General features: G+C 37.0%; 1 protein-coding gene across 1 annotated transcript in view; it reads right to left on the reverse strand.

The window, feature by feature from the left end:
• CDH6 (cadherin 6) overlaps window positions 1–19183 on the reverse strand; it is a 108095-nt gene that overhangs the window by 17003 nt on the left and 71909 nt on the right. Inside the window, exons 3-7 of the mRNA XM_032991919.2 lie at window positions 12890–13184; window positions 11272–11391; window positions 9047–9214; window positions 7320–7507; window positions 5605–5858 (exon numbers count right to left, since the gene is read on the reverse strand). Of these exons, the coding sequence (XP_032847810.1) occupies window positions 5605–5858; window positions 7320–7507; window positions 9047–9214; window positions 11272–11391; window positions 12890–13184 (1025 nt within the window). The remainder of the gene's footprint in view (window positions 1–5604; window positions 5859–7319; window positions 7508–9046; window positions 9215–11271; window positions 11392–12889; window positions 13185–19183) is intronic.

Raw genomic sequence — 19183 nt, forward strand, 5'->3', positions numbered from 1 at the left:
ACTGCAGAATTTACATACCTCTGAGAATCATCAAAGCTTTGTTTTTAGTGAGAAATGTGAAGTCTGTGTCCTGAAAGATATGAAGTTTATTTTAAGGCTGAGTTGGCTTTGACATTAAAACCCCCTCTTTTTATGGTTTGATATCTCAACTGTTCCAAACAATTTATAATATAAAATTTGACAACCGGGGTACATTTCTGCTTTTCACTTCCCAGGGTTTAAAAAGACTGTCCCCCCAAACCAAGTCAGCACAGAACAGAGATTCTTTATTCCATGGTACATATCACATAAAGGTTTGCTATAATTCATTAAAACCAACATGTTCAGCCCTGCTTGATGGCATCTAGACATGAAAAAGAATGCTAAAAAGCTTTGGGGGAGCTCAGAGTCTAAAGATCTTTTGCTTTTTCTGCTGAACTGAATCTAACTTTAAAAACAGAACTCTCCAGTTCATGGGAGAGGGTGCTACCACCCCAATCCGAATGCTGTGACTTGGTTTCATCTCTCATGAAGAGAAAATTATTGCATAAATTATGGAGGTTTTGATGGATATATGTCTCTGATGTTGCTAAAGCAAGAATGCAATTGCATTATTCTGCTCCTGTTTCAAGCCCGAATGTGTGCTGATGTACAATCCAGGACAGAGCCTTCGGAAACCCAGTGTGCTCCGTGCTCTCCTGCAGCCCACGTCTATGGAGACAAGGCAGCTACTGCTGCCCCTTGTGTGCAGACAAAGATAAAGATACGGCTGAGCTGGTATGCAGTCAGATGAAAACTGGGCCAGGAGAATGACCGGCAGAGTTTACTACCACTACAGAATTGAGGGGAATTCAGAGACTGAAGAAAAATGTCCCTTCCCTGCACTGCCCTAGGAGCAGCTGTGTGACATGTCCCTTATTCTGTACAGACCTCCCAGGGCCTGTGCAGTCTCTCTTAACCTCTGAGAAAGATCTTGCATGGAAGAAGGAGGAAATAGAAAAGTCCAGCTGAAACATAGGATTCTGACTAAGGTTTAAAATAAAATAACTTGCTAATTATCTTGTAACTGCATTTTTTTTTTTTCTTCTTTGCAAGTAAAAAAATGGGATATAATACCCACAGCAAATTAGACTGGTCTTATTCTAAAATAAGAATCTTAGTATAGCCTATCTTCCTAAACAAAACTATAGCAAGTACTAATTATTTGCACTAAACTCTTTTTCCACAATAAATTCATATAGGAACAACCAAATGAGATTCAAAGGTACTCACACAAAAAGCTAACTTTTTTTACTAGGTCTTGCACAGGCACACCTTGATAGTTTTTCACGAGTTGATTTAGTTTTTATTCGTTGCTGTCACTTGCCTATCAGTACCGCAATTTCAGCTGCACGAAGTCAGCTGTGGTGTCACAAACCTGGTTCCTTTATGCAGCTCTGTAATGTTACCATCAGCTAGTATGAGTATGTGAGAAGGTATGTAACAGGCAGCGCTGATTGATGGGACAGCTCCAGCAAGCTCTGTTGTTTTGTCCAAATCTAAACAGTACATGTGAATTTGTCGACTTAGCTGAAGTGTTTGATGGAAGCAAGTTTATACAAACCAGTCTGACTATCTTATATTTTGATAAAGTAAGTATTTGATACGGTAAACATTTTATTTTAACTTTAATTCATTCAGGCTTTTATATGATATTATGTTGGTATTTTGTGAAATCAATTATTTTCCAGATATTCTGCAGCTCGTTTTCATATCTTTCAGCTGAAACACTTTGGTATTCCCATTTTGCAGTAAATCTGGATTTTGCATTATTATTTGAAATGAAATAGCAGGATTTTCCATAGATTTGCTGTTCCAGCCAACTGTAATATGTTTCAGGGTTTTATTCAACACGATATTTAAGTAAGCAACTAGCTTTAGGCATAAGTTGTCTGTTCATAGGCTTTTTTTCTTCAGTTATACTTTCACTCATGCTTCATATTATGAATGGACTTAAAATATTTTACTGCATTAGCACATTTTAATGCCTTTGAATATTGTAATCACTGTCTTTACTTTGTAAGATTTCCCAAATTCAATCTCGGGTACAGTATCTGGATGAAAAAAAAAAAAAAAAAAAATTGTTCTGGATTTTTTCTGAAGTTACCAGAGCTGTATCCTTGAGGACTTTTTCTACAATATATGAAGAATTTTAAAGTGGAAGTCCTTGTAAAACTGTATGTATATTCAGTCATTTGTACAGTGGAAAGTCAAACTCAAAAAAAAAATCCAAAACCCCCAAACCAAACAGAGAACAACTTCTTAATGAAATATTAATTTTATTTCTTCATCTCCAAAAGAAGAAACTTACAAGGTCAATGCAGTTAAAGTATTTTCTAATTATACCATTAACCCTGGTCTAGAAGGATGATTTTAATAAGCTAGACTGTCACTTCTGTATCTCAGTTTGTATAATCCAGTCTCTTTTGATCAAGGACTGTTAATTATGTTGAATTGGTGGTGATTCTGATTTATGGATCATAACCTAGTAAGAATTAAGCAGACAACATCAAACTCACTTTTACATTTATTTAATGAAATTACTGGTGTGTATTTTTCAGATTTCAGGACTTCATTCCTTTCAAACCTTGAGGCACTGACAAGCTAGAAAGTTAAAAGGTATTTATCTAGATTCCAGTCTTTCCTTGTATATAACAGGAAGAAGTGGAGGGTGAAAGAGAGAATCTAGCACATGCAAATATATTGCCAGTAAAATACACAAACAGAATTAAGCCTTACATTTGTTTGCAGATCATTTTCATCTGGGATACTTTAGTAAATCAAATCACAGCAGGGAGACAGTTCCAGTGACTGATGAACTTCATTATGCCTCTGAGTTACTATAGCAAAAAAACTCAACTAGCAATTTAAAAAGATCTGATATACAATATAGCAGTGCCAGTTGAAGCATTATTTTTTTTTTCAGTATGCAGCAGTTCATAGTATTTCTATTTAGATCAAACACAAGTAGATTGCAAACCTTTTTTTAATAACACAGCTGGACAGTGGAGTGTTACTCAGGAGTGTATTAATGTCACCACGCATGGATTCATATTCAAATGTAGCCAAACATCCATTGGTGTTTTTTTGTATTTTCTTAAAGTCATGTCACAGCAAAGCTTATTTGTAAAGGCTGGACTGATGAAATGTTGCTCTACTAAGACACAGGTCATGAACAATTATGCAGTCTTACAACCAGGGCAGATATCTGCTTCATATTTTGCTATTGCTTCATTGTCTTCTGATGTTCAGCAGCTTGCTGTTTAATGTAACCGTGAGACAGGAAGATTTGTGGGTCAGGAAGGGATGTGTGTGTGAATTTTTCATAATGCATTTTCATAATGATATTGTGAAGGTTTCCTTTAATGGAAGATCAAAGTGGCTTTCATCTAACAGAGTTTGGGCTCTGCTTAAAGAGACAAATCTTCACTCGAGTAAAGGAGAAAATGGAAGGTTTTCATTGTAATATCAAGTGTCTAAAGATTTTATTTTTAACTGTCAAGAAAAATTGACAAGCAAGTGACAAGTCATATATATACAGTCTAATTGCATCTTCCCTGAAGCTCAGAGTGAAAATCGGATTTAGCATCTCTATTGCATGATGGAAAAAAAAAAAATCACCCTGTCAAAAAGATGCAGACTCAACCTATGCCCCTAAATTCTAGGAGATACCCAAGATATTAGCACCATAAAATTACATTTATTGCAAGCTAACATCTCTCAAGCTACTGCTCTCTGCTGATTTCCTTCCCTTCTTTCTGATTTTCATGTTTCTTCTTGCAATGTTTATTTCTATTACTATTACTCTAACCTCTTCCTCATTTTGTTTTTTTTTTTCTCCTTTCACCTTGTTGCATGCTATTAGAGTATAAAGGAGACAAGTTTTCTTCTGTACTGTACTCTATCAATTTTGACACCTCTGCTAAATTTTGCTCAATAATTCTCTGATACTTCAATATGCAAAGTACCTATACTGTATTAAACAAATGCCCTTGGAAAGATAGTTAAGTTTTAGCACACACATTCAATTAATGAAAAGAGCCAGTAGGCAGTACTGAACAATGAACAGCATAATCCCTACCCACTGTAAATCACTTATAATTAGGAGCTGGTGCTGGTGCAAAATGCAAATGGTTGTAGTTATCACTACAGGGAAGCAGAAGTAAGTACAGAAGCACTCCCCTCACTCTCCAGTGCCGTTAGGTATAAAAAAGCAGGTTCATATGAAGACTGCCAGGGGTCTGGATGTCACCCCAATCAATTTTTTTGTCTTCATGCTAGCATGCCCATGAAGATATGCTATAGAAGGTGTTCATTCTGTCCCTGGGCTTCACTAAAGTCAGTAAAACATTATGTTGCTCTTGAAGTTACTATAGTCTGCTGGACCAGAACTCCATATAATTGTTGCATGTCATGATATAAATGAAAGCAAACCTTAATTAAAATTAGAAGGCTTAGTCGTGAACAAGAATTAATGTGCAGGATATTGCATGTAAACTGAAGACAGAGAGTGATTCCGTCAGAAACATTTTAGATTTAGTTTCTCCATCTAGGAAAATAAGATGATAATATTTACCCTTCTCACAAGACGAGCTGAGAGCTTAAAACTTACTCATGCTTCATAAACATTGCAAGATATCTTGGTGAAAGATAGTTGTTTGCAGAAGTGCAAAGTATTGATGGATTGGATTTTTATTAAACCTGCATTGTTCTATTTTGATCTTAAGACCACTATTGCACTTCCAAGGTGCTGAACCTAGTGACATGCTGAAAATTGACCTGGATTTAATATTGCTGTATATTTAATTTCCTCCTCTTACCGCCTTGTCAGTAGCAATGAACTTTAATTAAAGCACACAACTATTTGAAAGTTCTTCTGTACTGTATCCAATATGCTTTAAGTGCTCCAGTATGTTTTCCAATGTACTGAAACAGCGTACTTGTTAATTTACAAACAACGAAGTCTTAGCTTTAGCAACTCCAACCTTAATGTTACCTCCACTTCGTCTAAGACAGTTTACTGATTCATGGCAAGCGTAATTTATGAAGTCTGTGAGACTGATTCTTATCTTACTAAGCTTACACTGATACAAGTGAGATCAGAGTCTGTGCGTGCACATGAGCTGCTTTTAAGGTGTTTCTACTTGGATGTGTAACCTCTGTTAAGCAGGTCTGGATGGATGGGAGAAGAAAGGGCTGCTGAATCACCCCCTGTCATAGAGCCAAGAGGGTGCACCACACTGCACTGGAAAATCTTAAGGGTGGAAAGATAACACTAATTCCTTCTTAGTGCTCTTTTTGCTGTAAATTCTTCCATAGTAGAGATAACTACAAACATTAGTTACTGAAGAGGATAGGATGTAACTCAAGATGCAAGGGCCATGCAAACACAATCACACATACCTAGATATACTCAAGTGTGAGAGATCATTTACCATCTACAATACTCCATATTTAAGCATACCTGAACAATTTAATTGTTACAAGTGATCTTTTTTTTTTTTTTTTTTTTTGTATGCTGACATGAAAAATGCAAAATTAAAGCTGTAAAAAATTTCCACACAAGCTGAAATAGTCTATGCTTACTTGACAGGGTTCTTTGCAGCATCTGGATCCTGAGCAGTTACTGTTCCTATTACACTGTTTACTGGAACATCTTCTTTCACTTCCATTATGTATGCTGGTCTGCTGAACACGGGGGGTTCGTCTACATCCTCCACCTGAATTCTGACTGTAGCTGAGTCCTTGAATGGCCCCAGGTAGAGGAATCGAGGGTCCACATGAGTATTGGTAGCTTCCACTTTCAGAATATACAGGCTTTTATTTTCGAAATCCAATGCCTGGGAAGAGAAAAAAAAGTTTCAGATGTCTGTGAGGATTGCTGTGGCTTGCAGCCAGATGAGCCAAATGAATGGGGGGGATGTCATGGAGAAGCCTGTGCTAGCTAACAGGAGGCTGAACTGGAATTAAAATGCCAGCAGAAAGGAGAAAGACAGAGCTCTATGCCACTGATGACACGGTATAGAGAGAAACACTTTTTCAGGGAATTCTATGCCTGGAACTCCTAAATATCAATTACTCTTTCATTCTCAAATAGTCTTAACTCTTCATGCCTTTTATTCTGTCATTTTTGGCATTCCAATGTTTTCTTATCTTTTGCTTGCCCCTAAACACCACACACTAAAGTAAGGGAAGATGTTCTAGGAGCTGCTTGTTTAAATATTGGCATTCTGTCACTGAAATGAAACACTGTGACATCTAGTGTCTGGACACCCAGGACCACCCATCAAGGAAAACATGATTTTATGATAGGCTATGACTATATCACACTCTGTTAAAAGCATGAAGAAGAAGCATTTAGTGACTCTTTGTTACAGTACTTAGAGAAATATGGGGAGAGAGTAGTCACCCCATTTTTCCATTATGTTTTAGAAGATTCACAGCTGCTGTTAACGACAGACAGAAATGCAAACAGAGTTAGACTGATATCATAATCAGGCCCTGGAAGGCATCGCCTAAAAAACAAGTAATGACAGGTGTCATACTGATATCAACACACAAGTGCATGTCTGGAAAACCTACACAAAATCTATCCAGTGATGACTGAACTTGAACTGATGGAGGATGATATCTGTAACCTTATCAAGCTTGCTTGATAAACCACTGTAAACAATATTTCTTAAACCTTTTCTGACAGCCAATGTGCAACCTAGTAGGTGATGTCCATTGTGATCCAGCAAGGCACTGTCATTTTTTTTCCTAAAACAAAAGCATGCTGATGGATTTACTAATTACACTTTTACAAAATGTGAGTCAAAAGAAATTTGTCTATGTACTTTAATACATCATAGATATACAATTCTACACCTTCTGATAATGCAAAATAGGCAATGTGACACGGATTATTTCTGTAGTCTTAATGCAGCATCTTCTAGTAAGTGAGCAAATCCTGTAAGCATCACGGAGAAAATCAGTTGGATGGTGGTGCCTCCTTGAGTTATTCTGCGGATATGTTCAGACTGCAGAATTTTTTCTCAGTCCTATCCCACTCCCTAGGTTATTTACTTTCTCAGGTCCTTCAAAGTATGCACATTGGTTTAGTAGAGTATAAGAGGAAGGACCACAATTACTTGTGTAAAAGAAACTTTGCATAGGTAATGTAGAGATTTCTAATAGGAAGCATTCAAATTAATAAACAACACATGTTGCACTAAAAATGGGGAACATATATGTGCTAATAAAACAAATAAAGTTTTGACTGGCATTTCAGAGGCTGGGATTAAATGTGTTAAAATGTGTACCTTTTTGACAGTTATAATTCCTTCCTGTGTGTCCTTGTCTGTGGTAATTCCAAACATGTCATATCCATCCCCCTCAGTGATGCTGTATTCAATCTCTGCATTTTCATCCACATCAGCATCATTAGCTTTTATCCTGCCAACTGGTGAGTCAGGTGGCATAGACTCAGGAGCTCTGAACTGGTACGTGCCTGCAGCAGACAGAGAAGGAAATTTTGTCAGAGAGTCTCATGGTACTTTGGATACTGTCTCTCAGCCCACTGTCCATGCTGGGCAAGCACAGATGAATTAGCAAATCACTGTGTCTTCAGGCCTTCCTGGGGCAACAGCCTTCAGATTCTGCCTTACTTTTATCTGGATAAAAGTAACTTATTCCTCTATTTCCTCCTATGAAGGATGGGCATTTTTTTTTTCCTACGTACGTGTATCTTTAGCAACATATGTCCCTTTCTAGATGTTATCAGGGTCTCTGTTGGCCATATAAAAATTGTATATCAAAAATGTCTTGAGGCCAAAAGGCAAATATTAAGAACAGCCAGAGGCCAATGCAGCTTAGTAACACTAAAACCAAATCCAGCCCAAATGCCTATTAATAACGTGCTATATTGAATTCTCCTCAGAAAAAAACTCTACTTGGGGAATGTTGGCATTATGAAGCTGTATCTTTGGCTTTTATGTGGAAGACACTTATGTCCAGAGATATGTAATTAACTCATTGGAAGCAGAGTGCTATATTTTCTCCTAAGTGGCTCTAATTTAAATGGAAACACTTTGCCCATAGCTAAGAACAGACTTTGAACTTAAATGACAAGTTGCTTCCAATAACTTTCCCTGTGACTTAACTGCCAAAGCTTGCTGATTTGTCTGATAGTATCTGCAATTATTTTCTCTAACAGCTGCTCTTGACTTTGACACACACTGACACTGTGGTGATACACACATCACACACAGAACAGTGGTTAGACAAAGCAAAAAAAAGAAAGAGAGAGAAAGAAGGAAAAAAATAAATAAAGAGAGAAGGAAAGAGAGGGATAAAGAAGTGGATGAAATCACTTTGAATCACTTTGAATCTTTTATGGCCATGAATGGTCATTAATAAAAATTACTTTCTAAGAGATCTGGCTCAGCTGATTTCCTTAAATATCACACAGATATCCACCAAATTATCTGAGACAGGGGAAGGAAAAGAGGCAGAAATATCTGGTATATTTATGTGCGTGCTTTTGTTTCTGTATGCAAGGAATATAGGAAAATCCATTGAGGCAAATGCTTCCTGGGTGTAAGTATTCATTTTGATAGAATTGCTCTTGGGATCATTTTACGTACTTAAATAAATACATTTCAAAACTCAAATATGTTAGATTAGAACAGATATCTTAAAATGTGGTCAACCACAAGGTATAACAGAAATAATATTGATCAAGAAATATAGATTATATCAGTTAAAGCTATTTAATGGGTAGAAAAAATAATGTTTCTGTACATTAATTCACCTCTCAAACTATCTACTGTGACTGGAGTAAAAATATTAAAGATATGTTTCCCATTTATTGCAATTAACCTTAGCATGATGCTATTGCTTGCTTGTGTGGTCTCTTTCTTAAAGGAAGTCTGACACTCAGTACATTCACGACAGCAGAAAAAATATCTGAGGTGAAAAAAAAAAAAAAAAAAACAAATCAATTTTTGTCTGTTTTAATGTAAAGACACAGTAAGTAAATTTTCCATACTCTGGGGGAAGCGAGGTGGGTTGTCATTTACGTCAGTCAGTGTAATGTTCACGGTGGTGGTTCCCGATAATCCGCCCATCTGGCCTCCCATGTCCTTAGCCTGGATGACCACTTGGTACTGCTCCCTGTTTTCACGGTCCATGTTTAACAAAGCAGTTTTAATAATGCCTGAAAACATGAAAATTAAGGAGGGGGAATACACATGTAAGGTACTGACTTTGATGGAAGTTCTTATTAAAAAAATCCCACAACCTAAAGAACAAAACAATCTGTATGTAATAAGTAAACTTTGCCCAGTACAAATATTTACTGTTATGAGATGGCACATTAAATTACAGACTTGTCATATCATATCTCAGGCTGCTGGTTATGTGACAGACACAATAGTAGTAGCATCCCCAGAAAGATGTTCTACTTATTTGTGAGCAGTGTTATTTTGCATAACTATATACCCCCCCTTTCAGTTCCATGCTAAAGTCTCTCGCTGAACTGGAAAATGGCTCTTTGTCCATTATAATGTGCTCCATCTTTTCTCGCCTGTTCTGTCAATATTTTTATTTTGACGGACATGGGGGGGGGTGGGGAAAAAAAAAGCTAACTTCAGCAAGACATAATTAAAAAGGCAGTACAACAACATTAAATGGGAAAAGAGAAATTAATTAAGAAAATTATGAGCATTCAAGCGTGCCCAAGTATATATATTTCTATTTATACATTGACTGAAATGTTTTTGCCAGTTATTTCCTTCTTCAGAGGCACAAATATCAGTTATGAGGCCAACTCCTATTGAAATTCAATCACTCGGATTTACCATGAAGCAGAATGTTTGCACTCTCACTGGGTCTTTTAAGGCTAAGAACTGACTCCTCTCTAGGCAAAAGGGGTGAAATTCAAGTACTGAAATCCATGGCAAAATTCACAGCAGCTTCAACACATATTTATTTCAGTCTAGAAGTTTTGCAATTGATTTAGACAGCAAGAAGATTAAGCCTGTGGTTTACCTTGCTTCCCCTCTGTGCCCCATACAGCCCTCTTGCTAGAGGTTTATTACTGGTGAACTCCCAGATACATTATCCTTATTATAACTCTAGATAGAAGAGCACACAGTGTACTGTCCAAGTCAGAATGAGTGCATCAGTGCAAAAATCCTTGCTTGAATTATCTAATGCCTTATGCTTGAAGGGAAGTTCCCTTTGATCTTGGCTCTCCCTCTTTTCAGAATTATGTACATTTTTCCACCTCATGTTTTTCTTTCAGTAATCTAATCTCTCCCTCATTTTCCTTGCCTGAGTCTCTAAGATTTATTTAAGAAACAATGCTAGAACCTGACTAATTGTCTGGGATAATCAATTCCTTTCCTGTAAGGATGCTGAGGAGCTGATTTCTCTAGCTTCCAGCAACCTATCACAGTGGATGTTCCCATTTAAGCAGTTTCTTGAGATCCTTTGTTTCTTGTTGGCGAATTTTGTTATAAATCTTGGGAAGAGACTATCTATATAGATGGATAGTCAATAGTACAGAAGATTCAGTAAGCCAGAATTCTATGTTTTACATGCACAGGTTCCAAAGCTATCTGTTATTCAGACCATAAAAATTCCAGTCACTGTGTATAATTTAAACATCTTCCAAAAACAGAACTCCGAAGTTTGGGATTCTATTTGCAATCTTCCAGTGCAGCACAACAGCCAATTTTACATCTTCTATCATTATTCTTAATTAAGATTTCTTTCATAAAATTATCATTAAAGTGATATGTTGCAGATGTACAGAAATTATAATTACTTTAAACAAGTTTTGAAGAAGCAGGAGAAAAAAAAAAAACAAAAAACACCTGAACAAACCCTCAGTCTTAATTTAGCCATTATGAAGATGTATGAGGATTAAGCACTTCTTTTCCACACCCACCTGTTTCTTGTTTTTGTCTATAAGTCAGCCTACTTGGTTTAATTTAAAAATCCATGGCAGTCTTGGTACCCACTGCTTGTTAAAAATTATTGAAAATTAGTTCACATACAGTACTAATTGTATTTATTAGACTTTTCTGGTAAGATTAATATAATACAGGCATCATGTTTACAGATGTATCGCTCTATTAAGTTTGTCAGATTTCACACTGAGTAAAATGTAATCTCTTTGAAGTTTTTGTCTAGTATGTCCTAGCTTGGCTTAGCATGTCATTCTGAATTACAGACATTGTCACAGAATGACAGATAAGGTCCCCTGACCTGTCTCAGATTCGACAGAGAAATATGGTTGTCCCTGGAGAATACTGTAGACAACTTTAGCACTGTTCCCATATGTAGGATCATCAGCATCAGTTGCAGTGACTTGCACAACAAATGTACCTGTAATGATAAATAAAAGAAAATAAAAATGCACAGGTTTTTTCATGGCCAAGAAAGTTTATAATGTAGAAAAAGCATAGTTAATGTTCAGGTCAAACTTGTGGCAAAAATTTAGAGATACTCTTATTTCATAGAAGTTTCTCTGCTCGTAAAAGACATAGATACAAAACCAAAATGATAGTTGGTTTATTCTCAGTTCATTTGAAATACACAGTTATTGATTATATATGTAGCTCCTTCATCACATTGCTCACGAAGAAACCAGAAATGCACCCCTTCCCCAGATACTGAAAGCATTCAGAATTTGAATCCAGATCAAGAATATACTTTTGCAAATTTACTTATGCTCATAAGGTGTTTGACATAGGAATGTAAAATTGTTTTTTCACATGTCTTCTAGAGAAAGAAGTGGTGTTGAATCCTAGACAAAGTGTTAACAAACATGAGAAAATGAGCTTAGGTATTGGTATTTAATACAGATTTGTAAATAAAATATTCACTTCACATATTAAAATGTGAATATTAGGTTCTCTTTTTACCAGATGAAGTTTCAACCTGTGTGATGAGTCCCATAAATGAGAGGAGAGAGTATGCCCCAAAGTCTTTATTTTCATATTGCTTGAGATTTATTTTAATCTTGTTCTTAATTATGATTAATTAATGCTTCTCTCCCTGGATACTATTTCAGATTAGAAATGAGCTTCTTGCAGTTCAACCATCCACTACTGTCTGACAAAGAAATCAAAATGACCTCCCTAAGAATCAGACACAAAGAATCAAAACCTGTCAACTTCTCTGGAAAAGATCCAATCTTAAAATCATATTTCAAGAGAGTTATTTTCTTTTCTTTTATTGATTGATTCTTACAGCTTGATATATTTTAAATCAATAAAAAGACTTCAGTAGACTTTAAAGCTCTTGTCTTTTGCATGAAAAGAGCAACAAAGGTCACAGGAATTTAATGGCATGTCTCAGAATCAGTGATGATCTGACTCGGGTGACAGTTTTCACTCCTGAAGTGTGTACAACCACTTCTGCACCTGTACTTCTCTTTTTTTTTACCTTCCTGGACTAAAAAAAGGTTGCTGAACAGATCTAGGGGTGGTATGGACACACTTAAGTGACCATGGATTGTCATATTATTACACTGCTACTAAATCATGTTAACAAAGCCTATTAAACTCTTTACAGGTGTCGTGTAACACAGCTTACTTAGCTCAGCTCACTTTCACTGTGAGCTAAATTAGATTGTATTAATTTGCATTTTTTGTGGTACAACAGAGGGAGTGGATTTCACTCAGCTGACACCTCTGATTCCAGGATACTGTTGTCACTATTTTCCTGGAGTTATTTTTTTTTTCTAAATGGCTGAGGTGCTTTTACTCCAGACTCAAACAGTGGATGTTTGTATTCAGTGCCTGTAAACTTTGGGCCCTTCATTAACTCCACAGAAAGAACCCAGACCAGACACTGAAATAAATTATTGGTTAGCACCTACCAACATCTGACATTTCAGGAATGCTAGCATTGTAAACATCCTTTGTAAACATGGGCTCATTGTCATTGATATCATGGATCTTAATGATGAACTCAGATTCTGGTTCCACGGGTCTTCCAGTCCTTCTGTTTATAGCCTGGGCACGGAGTATGTATACAGGCTTTTCTTCTCTGTCTAGTCTCTTTGTGGCCTGGATGTCACCAGTGTTTTCATTGATAATGAAGAGGTCTCCTGCTCCATCTCCAGAAAGGATGTACTTAAGTGATCCATCTCCTTTATCCTGGTCTGAATGCAGCTGGTGGTGAAATGGGAATAAAAAAAAAGAAAGGAAAATAAATAATTGGAACATAATTCTAGATACTTCAACTGATACCATGATACATGCTTTACTATCATTAATGCCCAGCCAATAGGCTGTACACTGCTTTTGGGAAATGAGATGATACCACAGTAGAAGCCGTGAATTGATAAAGTTGTGTCTTGATGCCAGAATTGAAATGGTCTGCAATATTGTACGAAATTGCCCAAGGAAAACCATGAACTGAAGCAGCAGACCACTTTCACAAGTTAAGCATACATCAATCAGATCTAGATGTTAGTGGCTTAGGTGAAATTCTAGGAATATGTAGGACAGTGAGATCCTACAGTGGAAAAACATTGGAATCAGGAATTGCAGTAAGCAAAGAATTAAAAAGTAGCCAGGCCAGTCATTTCTTGAGTTTAAATTCTGGGTGCTCTGCTCTTATGCCCCATGGATATTATGTAATATACTACACAGTGCACAGCATAATAACATACTAAATAGATGCACGAATAACGGATAAACACATGCATTCACAGATGTGGCAAACAGAGCAGAGGCAGGCAGGCGTACTAGACCATTATAGCACTGGCAGTGAAGAGATCAGCTGCCTTGTCCAAAGGGACATGGACCAATCTGAAATATGGTGGGGGCTGAGGAAATATAAGAATGATGGTAATTGACATACAAAGCATAAGCTGCCCAAACCATCACCTTTTTTTCCCAGAAGATTTAGACGTCTCTTGAAATGCTGCTTAGCACACACATAAGGTTAAATTACACACAAGGTCAGTTAAATCATACTCTCATGGCTGTTCCTTTGAAAAAGGCTTACTTATACCCCTGGCTTTAAAATCAAGGCTAATCAACGACAATTTATTTTATTGTTACATTAGGGAATATAAAAATTTTAAAAATGAAATATTAAATGGCTTCTAAAGTCAGGGCATAGGTGAAAAAATTAATGGGAAAAAACCTAATCTATTGGGGAGCAGATTCCTGGAAACCCTTGATTTCATAGAAAAGACATGTTTATGAGTCAGGAGAGCTGGACTTTCTCAACGAGCTCTTTGCTTTTCTTTTCCTGCATACAAGTCAGAACAAAATTACCTAGTTGAATATGTGGCAAAGTACTTAACATTGCTGGGTGGTATGCTTTGTAGAAGAGAAAGATTTGTATGTTGAAAGAATATAGAAAATCTTTGTATGGACTTTATGAATGCCTGGCTATGCCCCTGCCATGCTGGAAGGTGAATGTTTTTGGGGTCCTCCAACTTTCTGCTCAGATCAGTGTTATGCTGGCAGCCTACTGACAACCCACTTAGTGTCACAGTGCTCTACAATGTGTGCTTATGCCTGTGTTCCCTACAGAAACCATGTTCCATGCAACAAGTCTGCCTTTCAGGTCAAAACTCTCACCACACATACAAGAAGTGTCCAATAATACAAAATATTGGAACTGTAGCATGGTTAATCGTTAGCAGACATGCTGAGGCACTCTTAATTTTCTCCTTCAAGGAGAAAATAGGCATTTCATATAATTTTGCACAGAACCCTTTCTCTTGATAATAAGAATACCAATAAGTAGCTTGTATGCAGCATTTTTCGTAAGCTGATTTCAAAAGACTTCACAAAAGCAGTCAATACTGTTTGCTCTGTCTTTTTGATAATAAAGCATGAAAACTTGAAGTTTCTCAGAAAGCTAGTCTTGGAACCTGGAATAAAGTTCAGATCTCCTGAGTCCCATTCAGTTGGCCAATACGCTCAGCCATACAGCTTAGATGAATTATATGATTTACTAGGTATAAACTCAGCCTCTGATGAATATTTGTTAGACCTGCTTGTTAAGTAGTCAGACTAGAAGTCTACTGCGGGAAGTAATTTCAATAGGATATTTGAGTATAATTTTTCTCAAAGGCAACTTGCAACAGAAAAGGCAAGAAAAGAATTCTGTCTTTAAAACTGTATTTTTTATGATTGTTTCACATCAAAAATTCAATTTCTGTTTGCCTTGAGAGCCTCTTTTACTTTGTCTGTACCATACTGGGACAAAACCAGCCCCTGGTAACAAACTATCATTAATTCATATGAATCATGAAATAGTGCTGTTGTGAGACTTGTTACTGAACTCCCAAACTAATTTTTATCATAATTTTAATTAAACCTGGTTTCTATGAACAAGGTAGAAAAAAAGGTCAAGCTAGAAAAGGTGTTGGAACCACCGGGAATTGTCTTCCGTAATACTGTTTACCTAGCCCAGACCACCTAAAGAGCTAAAAATGCAAACTTGAGTGATTTTTTTCAAGCCCATAGTTTATGAAATTCCCACTCCTCTTCCACAATTAATCCACCTGTGTAAGTTTGACTGTGACTTTGGATATCAAGACAAAGTATATCTCAGTGTAATGACTCATTGACATTGAGAATGAGGTGATCTTCACCAAAGGGTCAATCTCTAGCCCTTCAGCAAAAGAACTAAGTTTTGAAAATAAATGTTACCTAGGCCTATATCACGACACCAGCTTCAATTGCTTAATAGCTGAACCAAAATAGGTTGGATTTTGTTCTCTTCTTTTCAGATTTTTTTTTTTTATATTAAGAAAAACAAACAGATCTCTAGAAAAGTTTCTCATAGATGATAAATTTGTAACATTTCCTTGTGAGGAAAACATGAAAAAATGATTTATTATTTTAGATTACTTTATCTGTCCTTTTCTGTTTGCTTGGTAGAAAGGTTTTATCCAGTCAAAGACAATCATCTGCTTTACTTTTTCTTAAGTGTCAGTTTACCTTGGAAGCAATATTTTGTCTATGTGACCTATATGAGGGGGGAAACGAATACTGTAAACAGGATTAAAAAAAATAAATATGGAATAAAATAAAAGGAGAAATAAATGGTGCAAGTTGAGGCCAAAAGAAGGGCCTGGAGGCAAGATCCACTTAAAAATACAGCTGGTGGTTTTGTATATAAAACTTACACCATTGATAGGTTATTAGAATGAATGAGTAGTAATAACAACACTCAAACCCCCACCCCCACCCCTTTTCCTTTTAAGTTGAAGTTATTTTTCACTACCCAGGCACCTCATTGCAAAGGAAATTTGCTGTGATGAGATATGTGTATAAATTATACTACAGATGCTTTTAGTAGGACTAATCCTAGCCCATACAAGATATTATATCTTCACTCTGTGTGCTAACATGTGTCGCAAAAGAGTGTCTGTTATTCTCTGCCTAAAGTTGGTAATGGGACAGATAAATGGATCATGGCAGATAGTCATGGGATAGAATAGAACATCTTGGGACACAGTGTTTGTGTCAGCTAGGCTGCATCGTATTACCATTCCTCAATACAAAGTTACATTAGCCAAAGGTAGATTTTTTTTTTATTTCCATACAAACTCAGTGTTACTCAACCGCATTCATTTAAATTGGTGACTGAACTGAGCAATACCTCAAAGGTAAGTAAAATTCTGAAGTAAGTCCATGCAATAAAAAGTAAATGCATCAGCAATTGCGCTGTATTAATATTATAGTAAATTGACTCATTCAGAATCTAATCTGAACACTGTGAAATCATCCATCAATCACTGGTTAAGGCTGAGGATGAATGACAAATTAAAGATTTTACTATGCCTTAGGCATAGTTTTACTCATTTTACTTTAATACCACTGTTAAGTGAACCATCTGGTTCACTTTTAATGAATTACAGTCAGATAAAAACTGTCCAGCCTCAAAATGTCCTGGCCCATAATATTCAAAAATGGCTGCCTGAGAACAGGGAAGTTTTCATGCCTCCAGGAAGAGGCATTTAAAGTGCATGCAAGACTGCAGCATTAGCTGCCTATATTTGAAATTCTGCTTGTTGTCACATACATAATTACTTTAAAAGGAGGGTGCTCTTTTTTTTTTCAGAGTAGCCACAATCAGGAGTAATCTCCTTCACATCCTTGCTGACAGAGCCCTCTGAAAACCTTACGCAATGGGTTGTCTTCAGCATGACAAAAAGATAAGTGAAAACTGTGCTCAAAGTATTTGTACCGGTGAGCTCTATTTTTTTTTTCCCCTGAGTGAATATATCTGCAGCATTTGTGTTCATGTCCAATAGATAGTATTGCTTCACTTTAAAACAATACTCCAGGAAATTTTTACCAGGGTTTTAAAAATTGAGTTGGGCCCATGCTACACCAATAGGAGTTACTTCAGCAAAGTACGTTGGAAGAATTTAAGGGTGTCTTTATTGTGCTTTGGCAATAAGATTATAAACTGAAATGGCATGAAAACATCAGGTCCAGTTGGCATTACGTTGTACAATTCATTATTGCATTGTAAAGTCACGGGCTATACTCCAAAATGTCATTCGAAATTACAAAAGAAGCAGTGTCACCGTGTTTGAACAGAGGTGAGGGATGGCAGGACCTGGCAGCCAGGTCCCATCCCACCACTCCAGCCAGGAGCTGGGCAGCCGGGGGGCACGGGGGCAGCCCCAGCCCTGGGCATCGGGCACCTCCGTGGGGACAGGCCACGGCCAGGGCAGGATGGGGACGTGGGCCTGTGGGTGGGCCTGGCTCAACAGGACCCACGGCTGGGCAGGGGCTGATGGCCCCGGGGGCTGACATGGGGTCCGGGCCGTGGGCAGGGTCAGGGGAGCCACGGGCCCGGGCAGGTGGTACCTCAGAGCCCTTTTCTAACAATGCTAAATTCACCTCCATATGAAACTATGAAACCGCAGTATCAAAACTGTATAATGAGAGTGAGATCCCATATATTTTGATAGCTTAAGGCTAAGTGTTAACTTTTTTGTCTGTTTAAATGGAATACATTAGACAGAAGTGTCTTGCTAGCATGTGTATTTGTAACAAAGTTGTACTGAAAATGTACTTTTATAGCTGTGGTAATTAAATTCCAAAAAACTGAAATTGCAGGCCGTGAATATTCTCTAGAATGAAATAACTTCCTTTCTCTACCTCACTCTATAACACTGATTTAAACATCATAGTTAATCTCATTTATGAAGTGGCTTTAGGTTATGCAAGACAGCTGTAAATTGCAGTTTAGCTCCCACTAATGTCACATTGCTGGTTATGATACCTGGCAATTTGGTGGATAAGATGGCTTTCCATCCACCTTGCAGACCAAGTTCTGTTTTCTGTTGTGAATAGAACACCCTACTTGCTGTTACAGCGGTTACTGAACCTCTGCAAAGATCAAAGTCAATAGACCTTGGGATGTACACTCTGAGCCATCAACCTCCAATTATCCAAAAATAAGCTGCCTGTTGTGTCCTATTATTTGTTTGTATTTATAAGTGGAACTCGCTATTCTGGGGTTGCTGTGGTCACATTTTTGTCTCCTAACACAGTAATGATATAGAGACCAATTATTAAAATAATAAGTAGGCAGTTGATAGGTAGCTAGCAAAGAGAATTACGTGTTTACTCTTGGCATTATTCATAGCACGTGATTCTGCTCCAAATTAAATAGATCCAAACAGCAAAATCCTGACTAGTAATAAACAAATTCAACTGCATGTATTGCTTGAGGTTACACAGAGCAAGGCTACAGCATTCAGAAATCTAAAGCACTTAAAATGAAACTGCTAATACTATAATTTTGCACGATTTCTATTTCAGAATATTAACAACATTGCACTCTTCCCTGTCTCTTCCCATGCTCTGTATCCCTATAGCATCAATCAACGCCTTCAGTTTATATCATAATCAACACCATTAATACCATCAAACACAAATCAATCAGCACAAAAGTTTTTGCTCCATTTGGTGAGTCTGTTTTAAAAGGAAAATGGCATTGTTTTTCACATTAGGTAATACATATTTATGTATATTTTGATGACATTTAAGTATCGCCTTCTTCCTAATGCACAAAAAATACCCCCAAAACACTATACATGTGTTCCATATACCTACATAAACACACCCAATATTATGTATCCTCAGGGCAAATACCTATACAAATAATTTATTTCAAGCCA

This window comes from Tyto alba, unplaced genomic scaffold (genome assembly GCF_018691265.1).
Source record: "Tyto alba isolate M040663 unplaced genomic scaffold, T.alba_DEE_v4.0 Super-Scaffold_48, whole genome shotgun sequence".
NCBI classification, from domain to species: domain Eukaryota; kingdom Metazoa; phylum Chordata; class Aves; order Strigiformes; family Tytonidae; genus Tyto; species Tyto alba.